The following is a 16,461-nucleotide window of genomic DNA, read 5'->3' as shown; positions in this document are numbered from 1 at the left end:
GGCCCGTGGACTGAAGCAAGTTGAGAACCACTGCACTAGGCACTGTACAAACGAAGTAGTAGCCAAGTCCTACCCCAAAGAGTTTTACTCTAACCAGTCAGGAAAGACAAAGGAAGCAGAAAGGTTTGGGTTACACAAACAGAGCAAAGAATGTGTTGGTCGCAAACGCCACGACTCGTGCTCTGGTGTAACTGGAGTGATGCTGGTTCCTCCTGCACAATGGTTTGGCCACAGGAGCCTGCCAGGTCCCTGCTACCATCCCCGAGCGGCGGGGCTGCAAGGGACCCCTGGTTTGCTCTCCCTTCTCTGCTTTGTGCCAGGGTGCGATGGTCCTGACAGGGTTGGTGACAGTGGCGAGGAGCCCTCGGCTGCAAGTGCCACCTCCTCTCCTCAGCCCAGCAGCCCGCCAGACTCGCTGCCTGAAGCCCACGGAGCAGCTGGCCGCTCCGCCAAGTCTCCAGCGGGTGCGGAGATCTGAGGAGAGAGAGGAACCAGCCTGCAAGGGCGGTTGGTGAGGTTAGGGCTACGGGGTGGGCAGGGCTAGGCTGCAGGGGTTCTTCGCCCGCGCTGGCGGGCGGCGCCACGCGACTGGGCAACGATGAACCGTCAGCTCTGCCCTGCGGAAGAGGCGCGAGCGGGCGCCCGTTGGGCGGGGCCGGCCGAGCGGTGGGCGGGGCCTGTCTCCTCAGGGGCCCGGCCGCTCTCCTCCCGCCCTGCCAGAGCGCGCTGCTGACAGGGAGCGGCGGCGGTAGCATGGAGCCGGGCGCGGGGCAGAGGCCGTCCGTCTTCGAGCTGCCCAAGGTGAGCGAGCGGTGGGGACAGCGCCGCCAGCAGCCGCGTCCTTCCCTGGGCGGGGCGGGACACCTCTCCCGGCACCTGCCTGCCCCCTTCGCGGGCAGTGCGGGGCTGCCCCTCGCCTCTTTGCCTCAGCCACGCTCGCCCCGAGCTCCAGCTGCGACCTCAGGCGGCGGCGTCCCCGCTGTTCCCCTCCCTGCAGAGGCGTCCGCAGCGCACGGTCAGGACCGTTGTGCCGCGTTGTCAGTCAGAGCCGAGCGCGCCCCATTCTGCTGGGGAATGTCTCCCGCTCGCACTCCCGCTTTCCCAGCCTGCCGGCTCGGTATTCGCGCTGCGGTTGGCAACACGGCCCTGGGCGAGGAGCTGTGTGGGCACCGACCCGTCCCCATCCTAGAAGGGAGCCTGGTTCTGGGAGCTACGGCTGCAGTACCTGTTGCTGCTGAGCGCGGGGCTGGCACATCGCGAGCGCGGTGGGACTGAAAGTGGTTGTAGTTTGCAACGGCAAACTGCGGCTAAACTGCCTGGCTGTGTCTACACTGGGCCACTTATTCCGGAAAATCAGCCACTTTTCCGGAATAAGCTGCGAGCTGTCTACACTGGCCCTTGAATTTCCGGAAAAGCAACGATGCTCTACTGTACAAAATCAGCCGCTATTCCGGAAAAACTATTCTGCTCCCGCTTGGGCATAAGTCCTTATTCCGGAACACTGTTCCGGAAAAGGGCCAGTGTAGACAGCCCAGTAGTCTTTTCCGGAAAAAGGCCCCGATCGCGAAAATGCCAATGTAGATGCTCCTTTTCCGGAAAAACTGAAAAGGGAATAGTATTCCGTTTTAAGCATTTCCGGAAATTCATGCCAGTGTAGACACAGCCCCTGGGTTGGTCCTGTTCCTGGATTGTCTCTTAGAAGGTGTTTGGCCACCCATTGCCTTCTGACAGCAGTAGGTCATGTTTGTGGGTAGCCAAAACTTAGGAAAATGAGGAACATATACCAAGATTTTGTGGGCAGCCCCCTCTTAGTTGTATTTTGCTCACAAAGGCTTGTGCACAAACTAGTCTTTAAGGCAGGTATTCGCACAGAACTACTCAACTTTGGAAGCCCCGGGGGCCCATGATGATCCTCACAGCATATGCCAAGGGGCCACAACTTAAGTGTGGTTGCATATACGTGCAAATATTTATATGCAAATAGCTTCTTTCACACTGATGGGCATGGACACAAAGATTAAAGCAAGACTACACAACACGCAGGTCCCATTTAAGTCGGTTCTCCTGATATTAATAAAATGCAATATTTACCCAATTTCCAGTCATGACAGCATTTTTAATGAGCAATGACAGTCCAGGAATTTTACTACTAAAACACATATCAACAGAAGGCCATTATATTGACTACTTTTTTGTTTTGGATCTCACCCGTGGGCTGTATATTGAGTCCCACATAAATCCAAACCACACTGGGCCGCAAACAAATGGGCTGCGTGTTGAGTAGCTGTGCTTTAAGGTGTCACAGGACTCCTCATTGTTTTTGTGGTTACAGACTAACCCGTCTATCCCTCTGTTACCTATACAAAGATAATTAATGACAAAAATAAACCACTCTTGAAAAAGTAAGCATTAAATGAGCTAGATATTGATGTAATCCTTTTGCAAGTCACCTGCAAATATTTCCCAGCAGTATTGTGGGTATATAGAGTTCATAATTCAAGTAGTGAAGTGAAAAGTATCTGGCAGTACAAGCTAGCGTATAAAGAAAATTATATAAAGGCAAGATTTTGAACTTTAGCTCATGGTCTGTGGTACCCACCCATACTGTCTTTCCTCCTTTTCCCAACCATCCAAACCTGGAGGGCAAAGGATATTTTTTCGGACTTCAATTAAAAATCTCAAAATATGGATGGTAAATTTTGCAATTTTAGAACTAATTTCCCTATTGAAAAAGTTCTATGAGACTGAGATTTAAACTTTCTGTTAATGTAAGCAAGTAGGAAAGAGAGATGACGTTCTGGGAATGTCCTGAAAGATTCTTTGTTGACTACCCAAACTTCCTAGTGAAATCAGTGCTGGAGAAAGGTGTCAAATTGATGGTCATGGGTTGGGCCTTACCAAAAACATGTCATGGACCATGCAATCTAGTCTTTTGTGTGTCATTACCTGATACTTACTGATTTCATGGTAGGGGACCAATGTTTCTCAGATTGGGGGTCCTGACCAAAAGCGATTTGCAGAGGGTCACAAGGTTATTTTCATATTGTCACCCTTACTACTACTCTGCTTTCAGAGCTGGGCAGCTGGAGAGCAGCAGCTGTTGGCTGGGTGCCCAATTCTGAAGCAGCAGTGCAGAAGTAACAGTGGCAATACCATACCATGCCATCCTTCTGTGCTGCTGCTGGTAGTAGGTCTGCCTTCAAATCTGGACTCTGAGCAAATAGCTGCCGCTGTCCAGTTGCCAGCTCCGAAGGCCTGAAGCTATACAGAAGTACAGTGGAGTCCGGATTATCCGACGTTTGGTAAGCCGACACTCCGCTTTATCCGACCCTGCAGCTCCCCAGAATAAAGCAGCACCGGCAGGAGCAGCATCAGTGGCTCCGGGGCGCAGGCCGGGAGAATGGTCCCGCTCGCTGCCCTATCACTCTCCTGGAGCTGCTGATGTTGCTCCTGCTGGCGCCGCTTCGTCCTGGGAGCTGCAGGATCGGATAAAGCACGGGGCGGGAGAATGGTCCCACTCGCTGCCCCATCGCTCTCTCGGAGCCGCTGATGCCTCTTCAGCTGGCACTACTTCGTCCCTGGAGCTGCAGGCATCATTGGTCCATTGGAGCAACGGGGCAGCAAGCGGGGCCATTCTCCCGCCCCATGCTCTGGAGCCACTGACGCCTCTTCTGCTGGCACCGCTTCATCCCCGGGAGCTGCAAGCATCAGCGGCTCCAGGGCGCGGGGTGGGAGAATGGCCCCACTTGCTGCCCCGTCGCTCTCCTGGAGCCGCTGATGCCTGCAGCTCCCGGGACAAAGCGGTGCCGGCAGGAGAGGCATCAGCGGCTCCAGGGCATGGGGCGGAGAATGGCCCCACTGGCTGCCTTGTTGCTCTCCTGCAGCCGCTGATGCCGCTCCTGCCGGCGGCCATTTTGTCCCCTCTCTGCAGCACCCGGGGATGAAGCAGTGCTGGCAGGAGCGGCATCAGCGGCTCCAGGAGAGTGATAGGGCAGCGAGCGGGGCCAGGCGCCCGGGAGCTGCAGGGAGAGAAGGGGCCATGGCCAGGTAGGGATGGGGCCAAGATACACAGTAGAGTCCCTATCATCTGACATATTCGGTAATCTGACCATCTGTCGGTCCTGTTTAGGTCGGATAATTGGGACTCTACTGTAATGGTAGCAGTACTGCAACACCCACTACAATACCCTTGTGATAACCTGCACAACTCCCTTTTGGGGTCACAAGGAACTCTACAATTACAAGATTGTAAACTTTCAGATTTAAGTAGCTGAAATCATGAAACTTATGATTTTTAAGTTCTATGATTGTGAAATTGACCATGAACTTGGTGGGCCCTAGTATGGAGTTTGAAGTCTTGTTTATTGGCAGATCAGGGGCACACCATGGACAGCAGCTGTGCAAGATTCCTCCGAGCTATCCTGATATTGTACCTATAGAGGAAATGCTGTTTATGAAACTGAAATACATTAAAAATTCCCTGAGTCAGACAGCCTCGTATCATCTTTATAACCACCATTTAAAACAAAGGATATTCGAGAATTTTCTGCTTACAGCACATTGAAACTGTATTAGATGAACATAGACCAAAAACAATGAGTAGTCCTGTAGCACCTTAGAGACTAACAGAATTATATATAGTATCATAAGTCTTCCTAGGCAAAACCTACTTCATCAGATGATGAGCTGGAGAGGAAACTATATATTAGCTCCAGTAACAGTGTGCTGATAATCACATGTTGAGAGTACATATCACAAATCCTAAGGATCCAGTGGCATTGGGTTGTAGTTTTTGTTCTCTTCGAACCCTCGTTGTTGTAACAGGCTATTTGTTTCAGACTTCTTGTACGTTTTGTTCATTTCTTTTCTGGTGATGAGACTCTATCTGCCCAAAAAATCACAGCTGTAAAATGTACTCTGCTATTTCACTTAGCCATTTGCAGTACAATTACTTCTGAAGCAAAGTCAGAAGTTATATTCTACTTATATAAATCATAGTGTTCATTGTGTTTATACTTGGAAAGAACATAAAAATGGCCATACTAACGGTCAGCCTAACGGTCCATCTGGCCCAGTATCCTGTCTGCCGACAGTGGCCAATACCAGATGCTCCAGAGGGAGGGAACACAATAAGTTATTCTCACATGATCCCTCTCTTATCACCCAGGAGAAATATAAAGGAAAATATACAGAAAATGTAAAGGAGAGAGGGAATATTAGGAACTAGATTTTTAGTTTCATATCCTTCCTTTCTTGCAGAGAAGATCACCAAAGAAGCCTCTTGGCTAGCTTCTACTTTCAATTATTGTGGAGCAAACCTGACAAATGATATCAGAATCTGTCCCTCTCTTTCCATGTTTGACCCACTTCAATTTTAGGTTTAAATTGATTGCTGCTGGAAGGACAGAATTCAGCTTTCAGTAGGCACTTCATCTAAATGAGTGGCAGCTACTTCTGAATTTGTGGCTTGTTATCCTCAACTGAAAAAAAGAAGAGATGAGGAAGTGAGACATCACATTAAGTCATCTTCTTGATTTTTCTGCAGGGCAGGAGATTAAGTAAAAGATAATAATCTGCACAGCTCATTGGAATTTCAAACAGCTGAAAGTGCCTCCATTCTTTTTCAGTTCCTCAGAAAATAGAAATCATAGAAATGTAGGACTGGAGGCGAGTTCATGAGATCATCTAGTTCAGTCCTCTTCTCTGAGGCATATCTGAGTGTACAACTAGACCATGCATGGCAGATGTTTATCTAACATGTTCTTTATAACCACCAGTGATTGTGAGTAAACAGCCTCCCTTGGAAGCCTATTCCAGTTTTTAACATTGTCCTTATTGTTAAAACATTTTTCCTAATTTCTAAACTAAATCTCGCTTCAGATTAAATCATTTACTTCTTCTTTCAGGGGACATAGAAGGCAATTGATCATTGATCTCTTTATAACATCCCTTAACATGTTTAGTCTTGAGAAAAGAAGGAGAACAGCTGATAGCAGCCTTCAAACATGTCAATTTTCTTGGCCTTTCCTCATAGGTCAGGCATTCTAAATCTTTCATCATTTTTATTGTTCTCCTCTGGACACTCCAGTTTGTCTCTGTCTTTCTTAAAGTTTGATGTCCTACATGACACAGTACTCCAACTGAGGCCTCACTATTGCTGAGTAGAGAAGGTTAATTTACCTCTGATGTTTCACATGCAAAGCTCCAGTGAATATACTCCAGAATTCTATTAGCCTTTTTTTTCAACTGCATCCCATTATTGGCTCCTATTTAATTTTTGATCCACTGAAATCTTCAAATCATGTTCAGTTATTCCCCATTAGATTTTTGCTGCCTACGTTCCACTTGCTTTTATTGAATTTTATCTTTTTTGGTTTAAGACCAGTTCTCCAACTTGTCAAGGTCATTTTAAATTCTAATCTTGCCTTTCAGTTTATTAGCAACCGCTGCCATCTTGGTGTCCTCTACAAATTTTATAAGGATACTTTTCATTCCATTATCCAAGCCATGAATAAAAAATGTTGACTACAGGTTGGACCTCTTTGATCTGGCATCCTCAGGACCTAACTGGTCCCAGATGAGGGATTTTGCCAGAACATCGGAGGTCATTACTGGCCCCTCTGCTGCTCCACCTGGCTTTCTGACCCCTGCCTCCCCCTCCTATCTGGCAGATCAGTGGGGCCACATGCTGAGCTTCCTGTTTTTTCCCTGCCCGCCCAGCTGGGCTGTACGCCAGGCTGCTGCCTGATCCCCCTCCCCCTCACCCCCGCAGTGTGCTGGGACTTTCTGATTCTGGAACATCCATGGTCTGTCACATCACAGATATTGCTAGACCAAAGAGTCCTGGTTTAGAGAGGTACAAACTGTAGTACCAGACCTAGTGTAGATCCCTGCAGGACTCCACTAGATATAGGTCTTCCAATTTGACAATTGATAACTGCTTTTTGAATATTGTTTTTCAATCATGTGTGCACTCATAGTAATTTCATCTAGACCACATGTCCCTAGACCACATTTTCATAGTTTGTTTGAGAGTATCATGTAGGAGTATATCAAAAGCCCTCCTAAAATAAAGATACATCACACCTGCTGCTTTCTCCCATCCACTAGGCCAGTAACTCTGTCAGAGGAGGAAATTAGATTGATCTGGAATGATTTGTTTTTTGACATATGCATGGCGATCATGATGTATCATACTGTTATCCTCTAAGACTATGTCTACACTGCAGACTTGTTGTGCAAGAACTGCTTTGTGCAAGAGTTCTTGCATAAAAGTTTTTGTGCAAGAGTGTGTCCACACTGCCATGTGCTTTTGCACAAGAGATGTGCTGTCTTGTGCTAGAAAGCTCTTATGGCCATTTTCTGTCTTCTGATGCTTTACTGTAAATTTACGTGTGCAAGAACACGTGTGCAGTGTGAATGCTCCTCAAGTTTTTGCGCAAGAAGCCTGCAGTGTAGATGTAGCCTAAAGGTACATCTACACTGCAACACCATTTTGAAAAAACTAGCGCTATTCCGAAATAACTTAGTCCATGTCTACACAGCAGGCAGTTTTTTTGAAATAGTGTCAAAATACTGTCAAGCTGGAGGACTTCTTACTCCGACTCCTTATTGTACGAGGAATAAGGGAAGTTGGAGCTTATTTCAAAATAAGTGCTGTGTAGACATTCCCTATTTTGAAATAAGCTACACAGTTGACGTAGCTCAATTTGCATAACTTATTTTGACTTAAGCCCTGCAGCGTAGACACACCCATAATGCTTACAGGGTTTGTTTGTGTTATTTCACTTTGAGTTTTTTCTCCTCTTAGTTTGAGCTGATATCAGAAAAGCATAGCTACATAGAAAAGTCTGTACATGGGTATTCTGATGCATGTTCTGTTCCAGTAATGTACATCCCATAGAATCATAGAATATTAGGACTGGAAGGGACCTTGAGAGGTAATTGAGTCCAGTCTCCTGCCCTCATGGCAGGAGCCAGTACTGTCTAGGCCATCCCTGATAGACATTTATCCAACCTACTCTTAAGTATCTCCAGAGATGGAGATTCCACAGTCTCCCTAGGCAATTTATTTCAGTGTTTAACCACCCTGACAGTTAGGAACTTTTTCCTAATGTCCAGCCTAAACCTCCCTTGATGCAGTTTAAGCCCATTGCTTCTTGTTCTATCCTCAGAGGTCAGGAAGAACAATTTTTCTCCCTCTTCCTTGTGACACCCTTTTAGATCCCTGAAAACCAATATAATGTCCCCTCTCAATCTTCTCTTTTCCAAACTAAACAAGCCCAGTTCCTTCAGCTTTCCTTCATAGGTCATATTCTCTAGACCTTTAATCATTCTTGTTGCTCTTCTCTGGACCTTCTCCAATTTCTCCACATCTTTCTTGAAATGTAGTGCCTAGAACTGTACACAATTCTTCAACTGAGGCCTAATCAGCACAGAGTAGAGCGGAAGAATGACTTCTCGTGTCTTGCTCACAACACACCTGTTAATCCATCCTAGAATCATGTTTGCTTTTTTTTGCAACAGTGTCACACTGTTGACTCATATTTAGCTTGTGGTCCACTATATAACCCCTATATCCTTTTCTGCCGTACTCCTTTCTAGACAGTTGCTTCCCATTCTGTATGTGTGAAACTGATTGTTCATTCCTAAGTAGAGAACTTTGCATTTGTCCTTATTAAACTTCATCCTGTTTACCTCAGACCATTTTTCCAATTTTCCAGATCATTTTGATTATGACCCTGTCCTCCAAAGCAGTTGCAACCCCTCCCAGCCTGGTATCATCTGCAAACTTAATAAGCGTACTCTCTATGCCAATATCTAAATCGTTGATGAAGATATTGAACAGTACCGGTCCCAAAACAGACCCCTGTGGAATCCCACTTGTTATACCTTTCCAGCAGGATTGTGAACCATAGGAGATGCCTATTTATAGTTATGTTGTCATCCTTAGATGTTAGGAACCAAATCTGATTTGGTGTTATAATGGTGGAACTCCAGAGAATCAGCGACTTCGTCAGTGCCATCAGGAGCAGAAATTGATCCACAGTGTGATTTTAATTTTTCACCATAGGCAGTTATGGTGCTATGGTGCTTCCGCTCTTGTTTATGCATCTTGCTAATTGTTAAATCAATGGAGAAACAGAAGACTGTAAAGACAAAATATGATTCAGGAAAAATATTGCTGTGCAATTTGGAATCTGATATGTAAAGTGTGACTTGGCTACTTAACTTTTTCCAGATCCTAAATTAGTTGGGGAATCCAGATTACCTCTGTGTAGTACCTTTTGGTGCCAAGAACTGTCATCTTACTTCATAGAAACATTTGCTGATCGTTTGGATGGCTTCATTGGCCACCAAGAACAAGCTGAGCACAGGTTAGGACCGGAAACATAATGCCCTTCTCCCAGGAATTCAACCTATTCACAGAAGGTGTCATAGAAAGTAGTTGGAGCTACCTACCACCTGTGACTCTGATCCCTTCTTGTCTTGGATTCTGAAATAATACAAAACATTTTGGACCCATCTAAACATTAACCCCTGTTTTGACAAGAAGGATCAGTCACTTACTCTGAAATATGCAATAGACAATACTGAAGCAACTATCTTGTGACACTGAGATTGTACAAACTATTACTTGGATGTGTAACCTGTTTTTCCTAAGCTAGAAAAAAGCCGTCTCTAACGCTACTAGTATTCTGGATTCCTCTGTCAGGTTGTAGGCTAGGATGCAGTATGTATACAGCCTTTGTTGCTTTAATGCAGGGTTGGGGAACCTTAGGCCCGGAAGGCCGGATCCAGCCCCTAAGGCTCGCCTGGATCCAGCCCCTAAGGCTCAGCATTGTTCTGGGGCTCCAGCCCCCCAACTGCAGGGCTGGAGCACACAGAATCTATAAGCTTGGACCCTTGACTCTCTTCTCTCCCCTCCCCCTGGTTCTGGTGTGCAAGGGGAATGTGGGAAGTGTCTTCCTCTTCAGAGAAGGAGTCGGGGCATCTCACTTTGCTTTTCACTTGTGTGCAACCCCCGACTGATTTTTCTGGGGATCATTGTCCCTCAAAATGGTCCTCCCACCCGCTTTAGTGAATGCCTTCCTGCTGTTACTCAAAGTTCATGTCCTAATAAATCTGTTAGTCTCTAAAATGCCACAGGACTCCTTCTTCTATTTTTCTTTAAAAAAAAAAAAATTTCTGACCCAGTGTCTTAGGAAAAATTGTTATCTCTTGCCATCTGTCTTCTGAAAAGCATTATTTCTCTGACAAGGTCTTCATTTCATGAGTTATCTCTAATAAGCATCTGCTTTCCATCATAACTCTTATAGCTTCTCTGAGACAGGCGTAACTAGTTCCTAATTGACACCATGCATGTGAACCAGCTAAGCAAGGTGCTTCTGAGAGCAGGAATCTCAGCACTTTTGGTACTCTCCCCATTTGGAAGAAAAGTAGCAGACATCAGGGGGAGAACATAGGCAGGCGTGCACCATGCCTACATGGTTTAATAGATTGTTTCATTACAGCTGATTTGTCATACCCTAATAAATCCCTTCTAAAGTAGGGTTGGTGTTAGTTTGAACTCTTCAAGTTTCAGCGTGTGACAAGGGACTTTTTTAATGGTGACATCAACAAGAAGTAACATAGGAGAGATGAGAGCAGTATGTGGTGTCTGTCTCAGCAGCAGCATTTGCTGTAGAAATCTTACTCTTCAACTACTGATGATACCATGATCAGTCCCTGAAAGGCAGCTTTCTTCTAGAGATGATCTTTAGATGCCATTTTCACAACCATTTGACCAGTATCTCTATATTAGGGAGTTTTGGGTGAGCTTCCATTTATAAACAATAGTATCACAACAAGATGACTCTTTTCTCCCAGTTTATGCGTGTGAGATGTTCTAAACAGTGGAATTGTTTTTTGGAATGAATTCACAGTTTAGTGCTACGTATTTCACATGCTCAGTCACTGTCTATAAAGCAATAGACTGCAAGCTGGAGCGGGTATTTGCTATGGCAGAAAGATTTTTGTGACTTCCCAGAAGTTTCTCATTTGCTAAAAGCCTTTTGACATAGGGACAAAGTGCTGTTTCCTGGAAAAAACAAGAATGAGTGGATGATAGTATTATGCATCTTCAAAAGTAGTGATCTGAAAAGCCAAATTAAACCTTAGCTTCACAGACAGTGGATATTCATGTGTAGAGGTCATCAGGGAACTTACCTGTGTCATATTAACTCACATGTTAAATCTGCAAGATAGCATAGGCTCCTAATATACTTTAAATGCAGAGCCACAGTGAGGGTAGTTCCTGGATGAGCCAGTCTGCTGGCCAACCTGCTAAAAAATTTGAGTGAGTGAGTGAGTGAGTGAGTGAGTGAGTGAGTGAGAGAGAGAGAGAGAGAGAGAGAGAGAGAGAGAGAGAGAGAGAGAGTGTGTGTGTGGCAGGGGATGCATGTAGTCTATAACATTAACCTATAAGCTTTTGTTTATCGGTTAATTGACTATGCTATTACATCCTTAGTCTTGGATTACCAGTGGTCTGCAAGCTCCATTCTGGTGGTCCATAGATTGTTCCCTCTAAGGTTCTCAGCTGGGCAATCACACACAAGAGAATGAAGGGGTGCCCACCTACTGAGTGACTTGTAGGAATGGTTCCAATATTTGGTAGCCTTGAAAGTAATAGGGGTAGGTGGGAGGGAGGCAATGGGGTGAGGTGGGAGAAATAGGAGGTAGGTGGCTGAGATGGTAGGGGTGAGAAGAGGGGCTGGGGGGAATTTAAGATTTGGTGGATAGAGAAAGAGGCAACATTCCCCATCTGCAGGGCCTCTATCCCAGTCTCAGTTCTGGGGCTGCTGTGGCAAGGAAGAGATCCCTGCTGATATTGGAATATGAGTTGTATGCTTTTATTTGTAGGACAAAAATGTTAATTATTAAGGTTTTTTTTTCTATAATGCTTTTGTCCAAAGCATTTCACAATAGTTAGCTAACACCACAAACAGTGCTTGGAAAGATCATTAAGTGGTCTGCCATGACCCTCAGCAATTATCAAGTTCTCCGTGGGGGAAAAAATGAGAACCACTGTTCTAGTGTGTATATACAATAGCATTTTAAAATACTTCAAACCTTAGTCTCAGAGCTCAGATCAGCTGGTTTGGGGCGAGGGGCTATAAAACTGCAGTGTAAATGTTTGGATGCAAGTTGGGATCCTACTCTCTGTGGGTCCAAGAACTTGGATTGAAGTTCAAGCCCAAATACCTAACCCTGAGTTCCAAATATCTAACCCTGAGTTATCTGACCTGGGCCAGCCACAGCCAGTGCAGCCATGCCAACAATCTTTTGTTGGGGTGCCATGCCCTTAATGGCATAATTGAGCCTTTAATTTTCATACAGAGCTCTGAATTTGTAAAGTGCTATATAAATGCCAAGTAATTATTATAAGAAAAAACCCAGTAAGAGCAGTTTTGTAAGGCTAGTCACAAAAGCCACATGTGATTTAAACTGTTTCTAAAAAATCATTTTTGGAGTGAGTCACTAATGTGTATTTTTTGGGGGGGGTTTCCACTCTGTTTTGATTTATAATTTGGTACAATACATGGTGAAAAGTATGTGGTAATTTCATCTATGCAGAAGCCTGCCTATGCATGCATTGCTAACTCCAAGAACAATATGTGATCTAATCTATGCTTAAAATTTAGATTGACTTCAGTGATGTGAAAGATTAACTAGTAAGCATCACCCTTAATCTGTGATACTTACCAATTCCGGTTAACCAATAGGGGCTGGAGTGGCTCCCTACCAGCTTCAGACAGGGGTCTGTTCCAGCCCCATAGGGCCTGATGCGGATAGGGGCTGCTTCAGCCCTATGGGAGAACCCCTGTCTGCGCTGGGGGAAGGGAGCGACACTCCAGCCCAGCCAGGCTGGAGCTGCCCACCACCCACAGCCCCTTTAATCAGTTAACCTATTAAACATTACATTTAACCAGTTAATCAATGAAACAGGACTTTAGATCACTAATTGACATGGCCAGGCAATGATTCTGGGCCCCAGAGGAAACCAGTCAATGGGCCCCCACGCATGCACAAGCCATGCCTGCGCGAACACAGTCTGGCTGACATTTGGGAAGTGCTGTGCATGTGTTGGGTTATGCCCAGTGAGCTGCCAGCTGTGCTGCTAGATATGCTCTTTCAGCATGCCCAGGGCTTCCACGTGCCTGTACAGTGGGGTTACCAACTATCTAATTACACATACCCAAAGACTCTTGCTCTGCCCCTTCTCCAAGTTCCCGCCTCTGTTCTGCTCCTTCTCTGAGGCTTTGCCCATTGCTCACTCCATACCCCGCTCCTCTTTCACTTGCTTTACTCCACTCAGGGTATGTCTACGCTACAAAGTTAGTTCGAACTAACAGACGTTAGTTCGAACTAACTTTCATAGGCGCTACACTAGCGCTCCATTAGTTCGAATTTAGTTCGAACTAGGTAATCCTCATTCCATGAGGATTAAGCCTAGTTCGAATTTACTAGTTCGAATTAAGGGGTATGTAGTCCCTTAATTTGAACTAGTGGGAGGCTAGCCCTCCCCAGGTTTCCCTGGTGGCCACTCTGGCCAACACCAAGGAAACTCTACTGCCCCCCTCCCGGCCCTGGACCCCTTAAAGGGGCACAGGCTGGCTACGGTGCCCGTGCTAGGTGCAAGCCTGCCAGCACCCAGCCAGCAGACCCTGCACCTAGCACGGATCGAGCCACCCACCCGATACCCCCCAGCCCTCCCCCTCTTCCCGGGACCAGGCTGGCGGCTCCCGGGAGCTTGCCCGGGACCGCAAGAGGCGGGCACCCGCCTGGGCTAGTGCGGACATCGTGGACCTCGTCCACGATCTCCGCACTAGGCACAGGAAAGTGGCCGGCTTGGGCAGGAGAGCTGCCAGCCTGGCCACCCAGAAGCAGGTGTGCAAGAGAATCAAGGGGGTCCAGTGAGACCCCCGACCCTGAGCCCTGAGCTTACAATGGCCGTCCTGGGTCAGACCAAAGGTCCATCTAGCCCAGTAGCCTGTCTGCCGACAGCGGCCAACCCTAGGGACCCTGGAGGGGATGGACCGAAGACAGTGACCAAGCCATTTGTCTCGTGCCATCCCTCTCCAGCCTTCCACAAACCTTGGTCAGGGACACCACTCCTACCCCCTGGCTAATACCACTCCATGGACCCAACCTCCATGACTTGATCTCACTTCCCTTTAAACTCTGTTCCAGTTCTAGCCTTCACAGCCTCCTGCAGCAAGGAGTTCCACAGGTTGACTCTTTGCTTTGTGAAGAACTTTCTGTTACTAGTTTGAAGCCTGCTACCCATTCCTTTCCTTTGGTGTCCTCTAGTCCTTCTTTATGGGAACTAATGAAGAACTTTTCTGTATGCACCGTCTCCACCCAACTCCTGCTTTTAGAGACCTCTATCCTGTCCCTCCTCCGTCTCCTCTTTTCTAAGCTGAAAAGTCCCAGTCTCTTTAGCCTCTCTTCATATGGGACCTGTTCCCAACCCCTGATCATTTTAGTTACCATCCCCTCTCCCACCCTCTCTCTTCCCCTCTCCCACCTCCTTTTCCCAGTCTCCCCCAGTTTTGTTCAATAAAGACAGATTACATTTTGGAAGACACGTTATCTTTATTTTGTACATCAAGAAGAGGGGCTAGGGAAGGGTAAGTGGAAGGAGGTGAGGGAGGAATGGGGCACGAGCCCCCGATGGGGAGGACTGGGCTGGCTCTGCGGGCTTCTGGGGGTGGAAGCTCTCCTGCAGCCCCCCAATTGCCCCCTCTCCCCAGATGGCAGCCTGCGGCAAGTGCAGCCGGGCTGATGGCCGAGTGCTGTGATATGCCCAGTGTGGGCACTCAGGGCAGTCCAAGCCAGGACTGCTTTGCAAGCGGGGCACCCCTGAGAACTGTCTGTCCGGGGTGGGGGTCAGGACCCTTTAAGCACAGCCCTCGGCTAGCCTGAGACAGCATCTCTACGCTCAAAGTCCTCCTCTGATGCCCTGCCGGCACTGCTTCCGGCCATCCTTAACCCCAGTTCAGGGTCCACTTAATGTGGACGCTCTAGTTCAAATTAGCAAAACGCTAATTCGAACTAGTTTTTAGTTCTAGATGCGTTAGTTCGAATTAGCTTAGTTCGAATTAACTAATTCAAACTAAGTTAGTTCGAATTAGCGCTGTAGTGTAGACATACCCTCACTTTCTTCAGGCTGGGGCAGAAGATTGAAGTGGGAGCTAACTCTGATATAGCTCTGCAGTTTAAATGTAGTAAGGGAGGCTCTTACTACATTTAAAAGGCAGAGCCGCTGCAGGGACCTGACACAAGTGGGGATTGCTTCAGTCCCCGCTCGCACCGGGTCCCGTGCTGCTCCTCTGCTTTTTAAATGTAGTAAGAGCCCAGCTCTTACTACATTTAAAAGGCAAAGTTGCTACGCCTTTGCCTCCCCTGTCCCTCCCCCTCCATCACCGCACCATGGAGATGATGCTGCGGGAGTTGGCTTTTAAGCCGTCTCTCCCCAGCACTAGCTCCTGCTTCCCTCATCCCCCTTGCTGCTTCTGATATAGAGGCAGCAAAGCGGGGGGAGGAGGATGTGAGTAGTCAACTGTTCAATTATTCTTCTACATTTCTACTCCTGAGTGCTATACTTAAGCTGATCTAACCCTCAGTGTAAATGTGGTAAGGCTGACAGAAGAATGCTTCCATCGACTTAGCTGCTTCTTCTTGGGGAGGTGACAGAAGGGAATTTTCCAGTGCGGGAACTGGGAAGCATGCAACAGGAGCACAGTTACAGTGCTCTAGATGCGCTGTTGTAGTGCTTGTAGCATAGACAAGCCTAATGTCTTTACGCAAGAAGCAGTAGCATAGAAACGGACTGTTTCAATCTTATTTAATCACATCTGTCTCACATTTAATGAAGGTTGATGATACTAGCTGCAAGACCAATGAGGTACTGATCTAAGCTTGCACAGCTCCTGGTAGTGCTTTATTATCAGAGCTAGCTCTTAAATTGTAATTTTCATTAGTAGATCTGAAGGAGATTAGTGTCATTATGCCTATTTTGCAGATAGGAAACTGAGGCACAGAATAGTAAAGTGATTTGCCTAAGATGAGTGAGCAGGGACTAGAACCCAGGTCTCATTAATCTTATTAAGTACTCTGTCCATTAGGCAATGCTGTGTCTGCAACAACTGAACACTGTTTAGTTGCAGTAATTTCTTACCATACCATTTGTCACTGGACTCTTGCCTCCTACTATATGCTGAATTTTGACCTTTCCTGATTCTTTTTGCTACTTGAAGTTTCCAAAGTTATTCAGTAACTGAATGAATCAATGGGTACAGCATGCAATGACTGTAGTTTCCAGTTACTGTCCATATGAATTTATGGTGGCTTAGAAAATATTGATAGTGATGTACTGATACATATACCCGAGCAAAGGCAGTGATAATTAAAGGCCTT

General features: G+C 46.6%; 1 protein-coding gene across 1 annotated transcript in view; it reads left to right on the top strand.

Moving 5' to 3' along the window:
• Positions 1 to 599: 599 nt before the first annotated feature.
• Positions 600 to 16,461, top strand: part of ADA (adenosine deaminase) — a 51,104-nt gene continuing 35,242 nt past the window's right edge. The window contains exon 1 of the mRNA XM_006132250.5: positions 600 to 801. Within this exon, the coding sequence (XP_006132312.3) occupies positions 754 to 801 (48 nt within the window). The 5' untranslated portion in view covers positions 600 to 753. The remainder of the gene's footprint in view (positions 802 to 16,461) is intronic.

This window comes from Pelodiscus sinensis, chromosome 17 (assembly GCF_052426305.1).
Source record: "Pelodiscus sinensis isolate ZL-2025 chromosome 17, ASM5242630v1, whole genome shotgun sequence".
Taxonomy (NCBI): domain Eukaryota; kingdom Metazoa; phylum Chordata; order Testudines; family Trionychidae; genus Pelodiscus; species Pelodiscus sinensis.
Note: the sequence above shows the minus strand (reverse complement) of the source record. Positions and strands in the feature narration are given on the sequence as shown.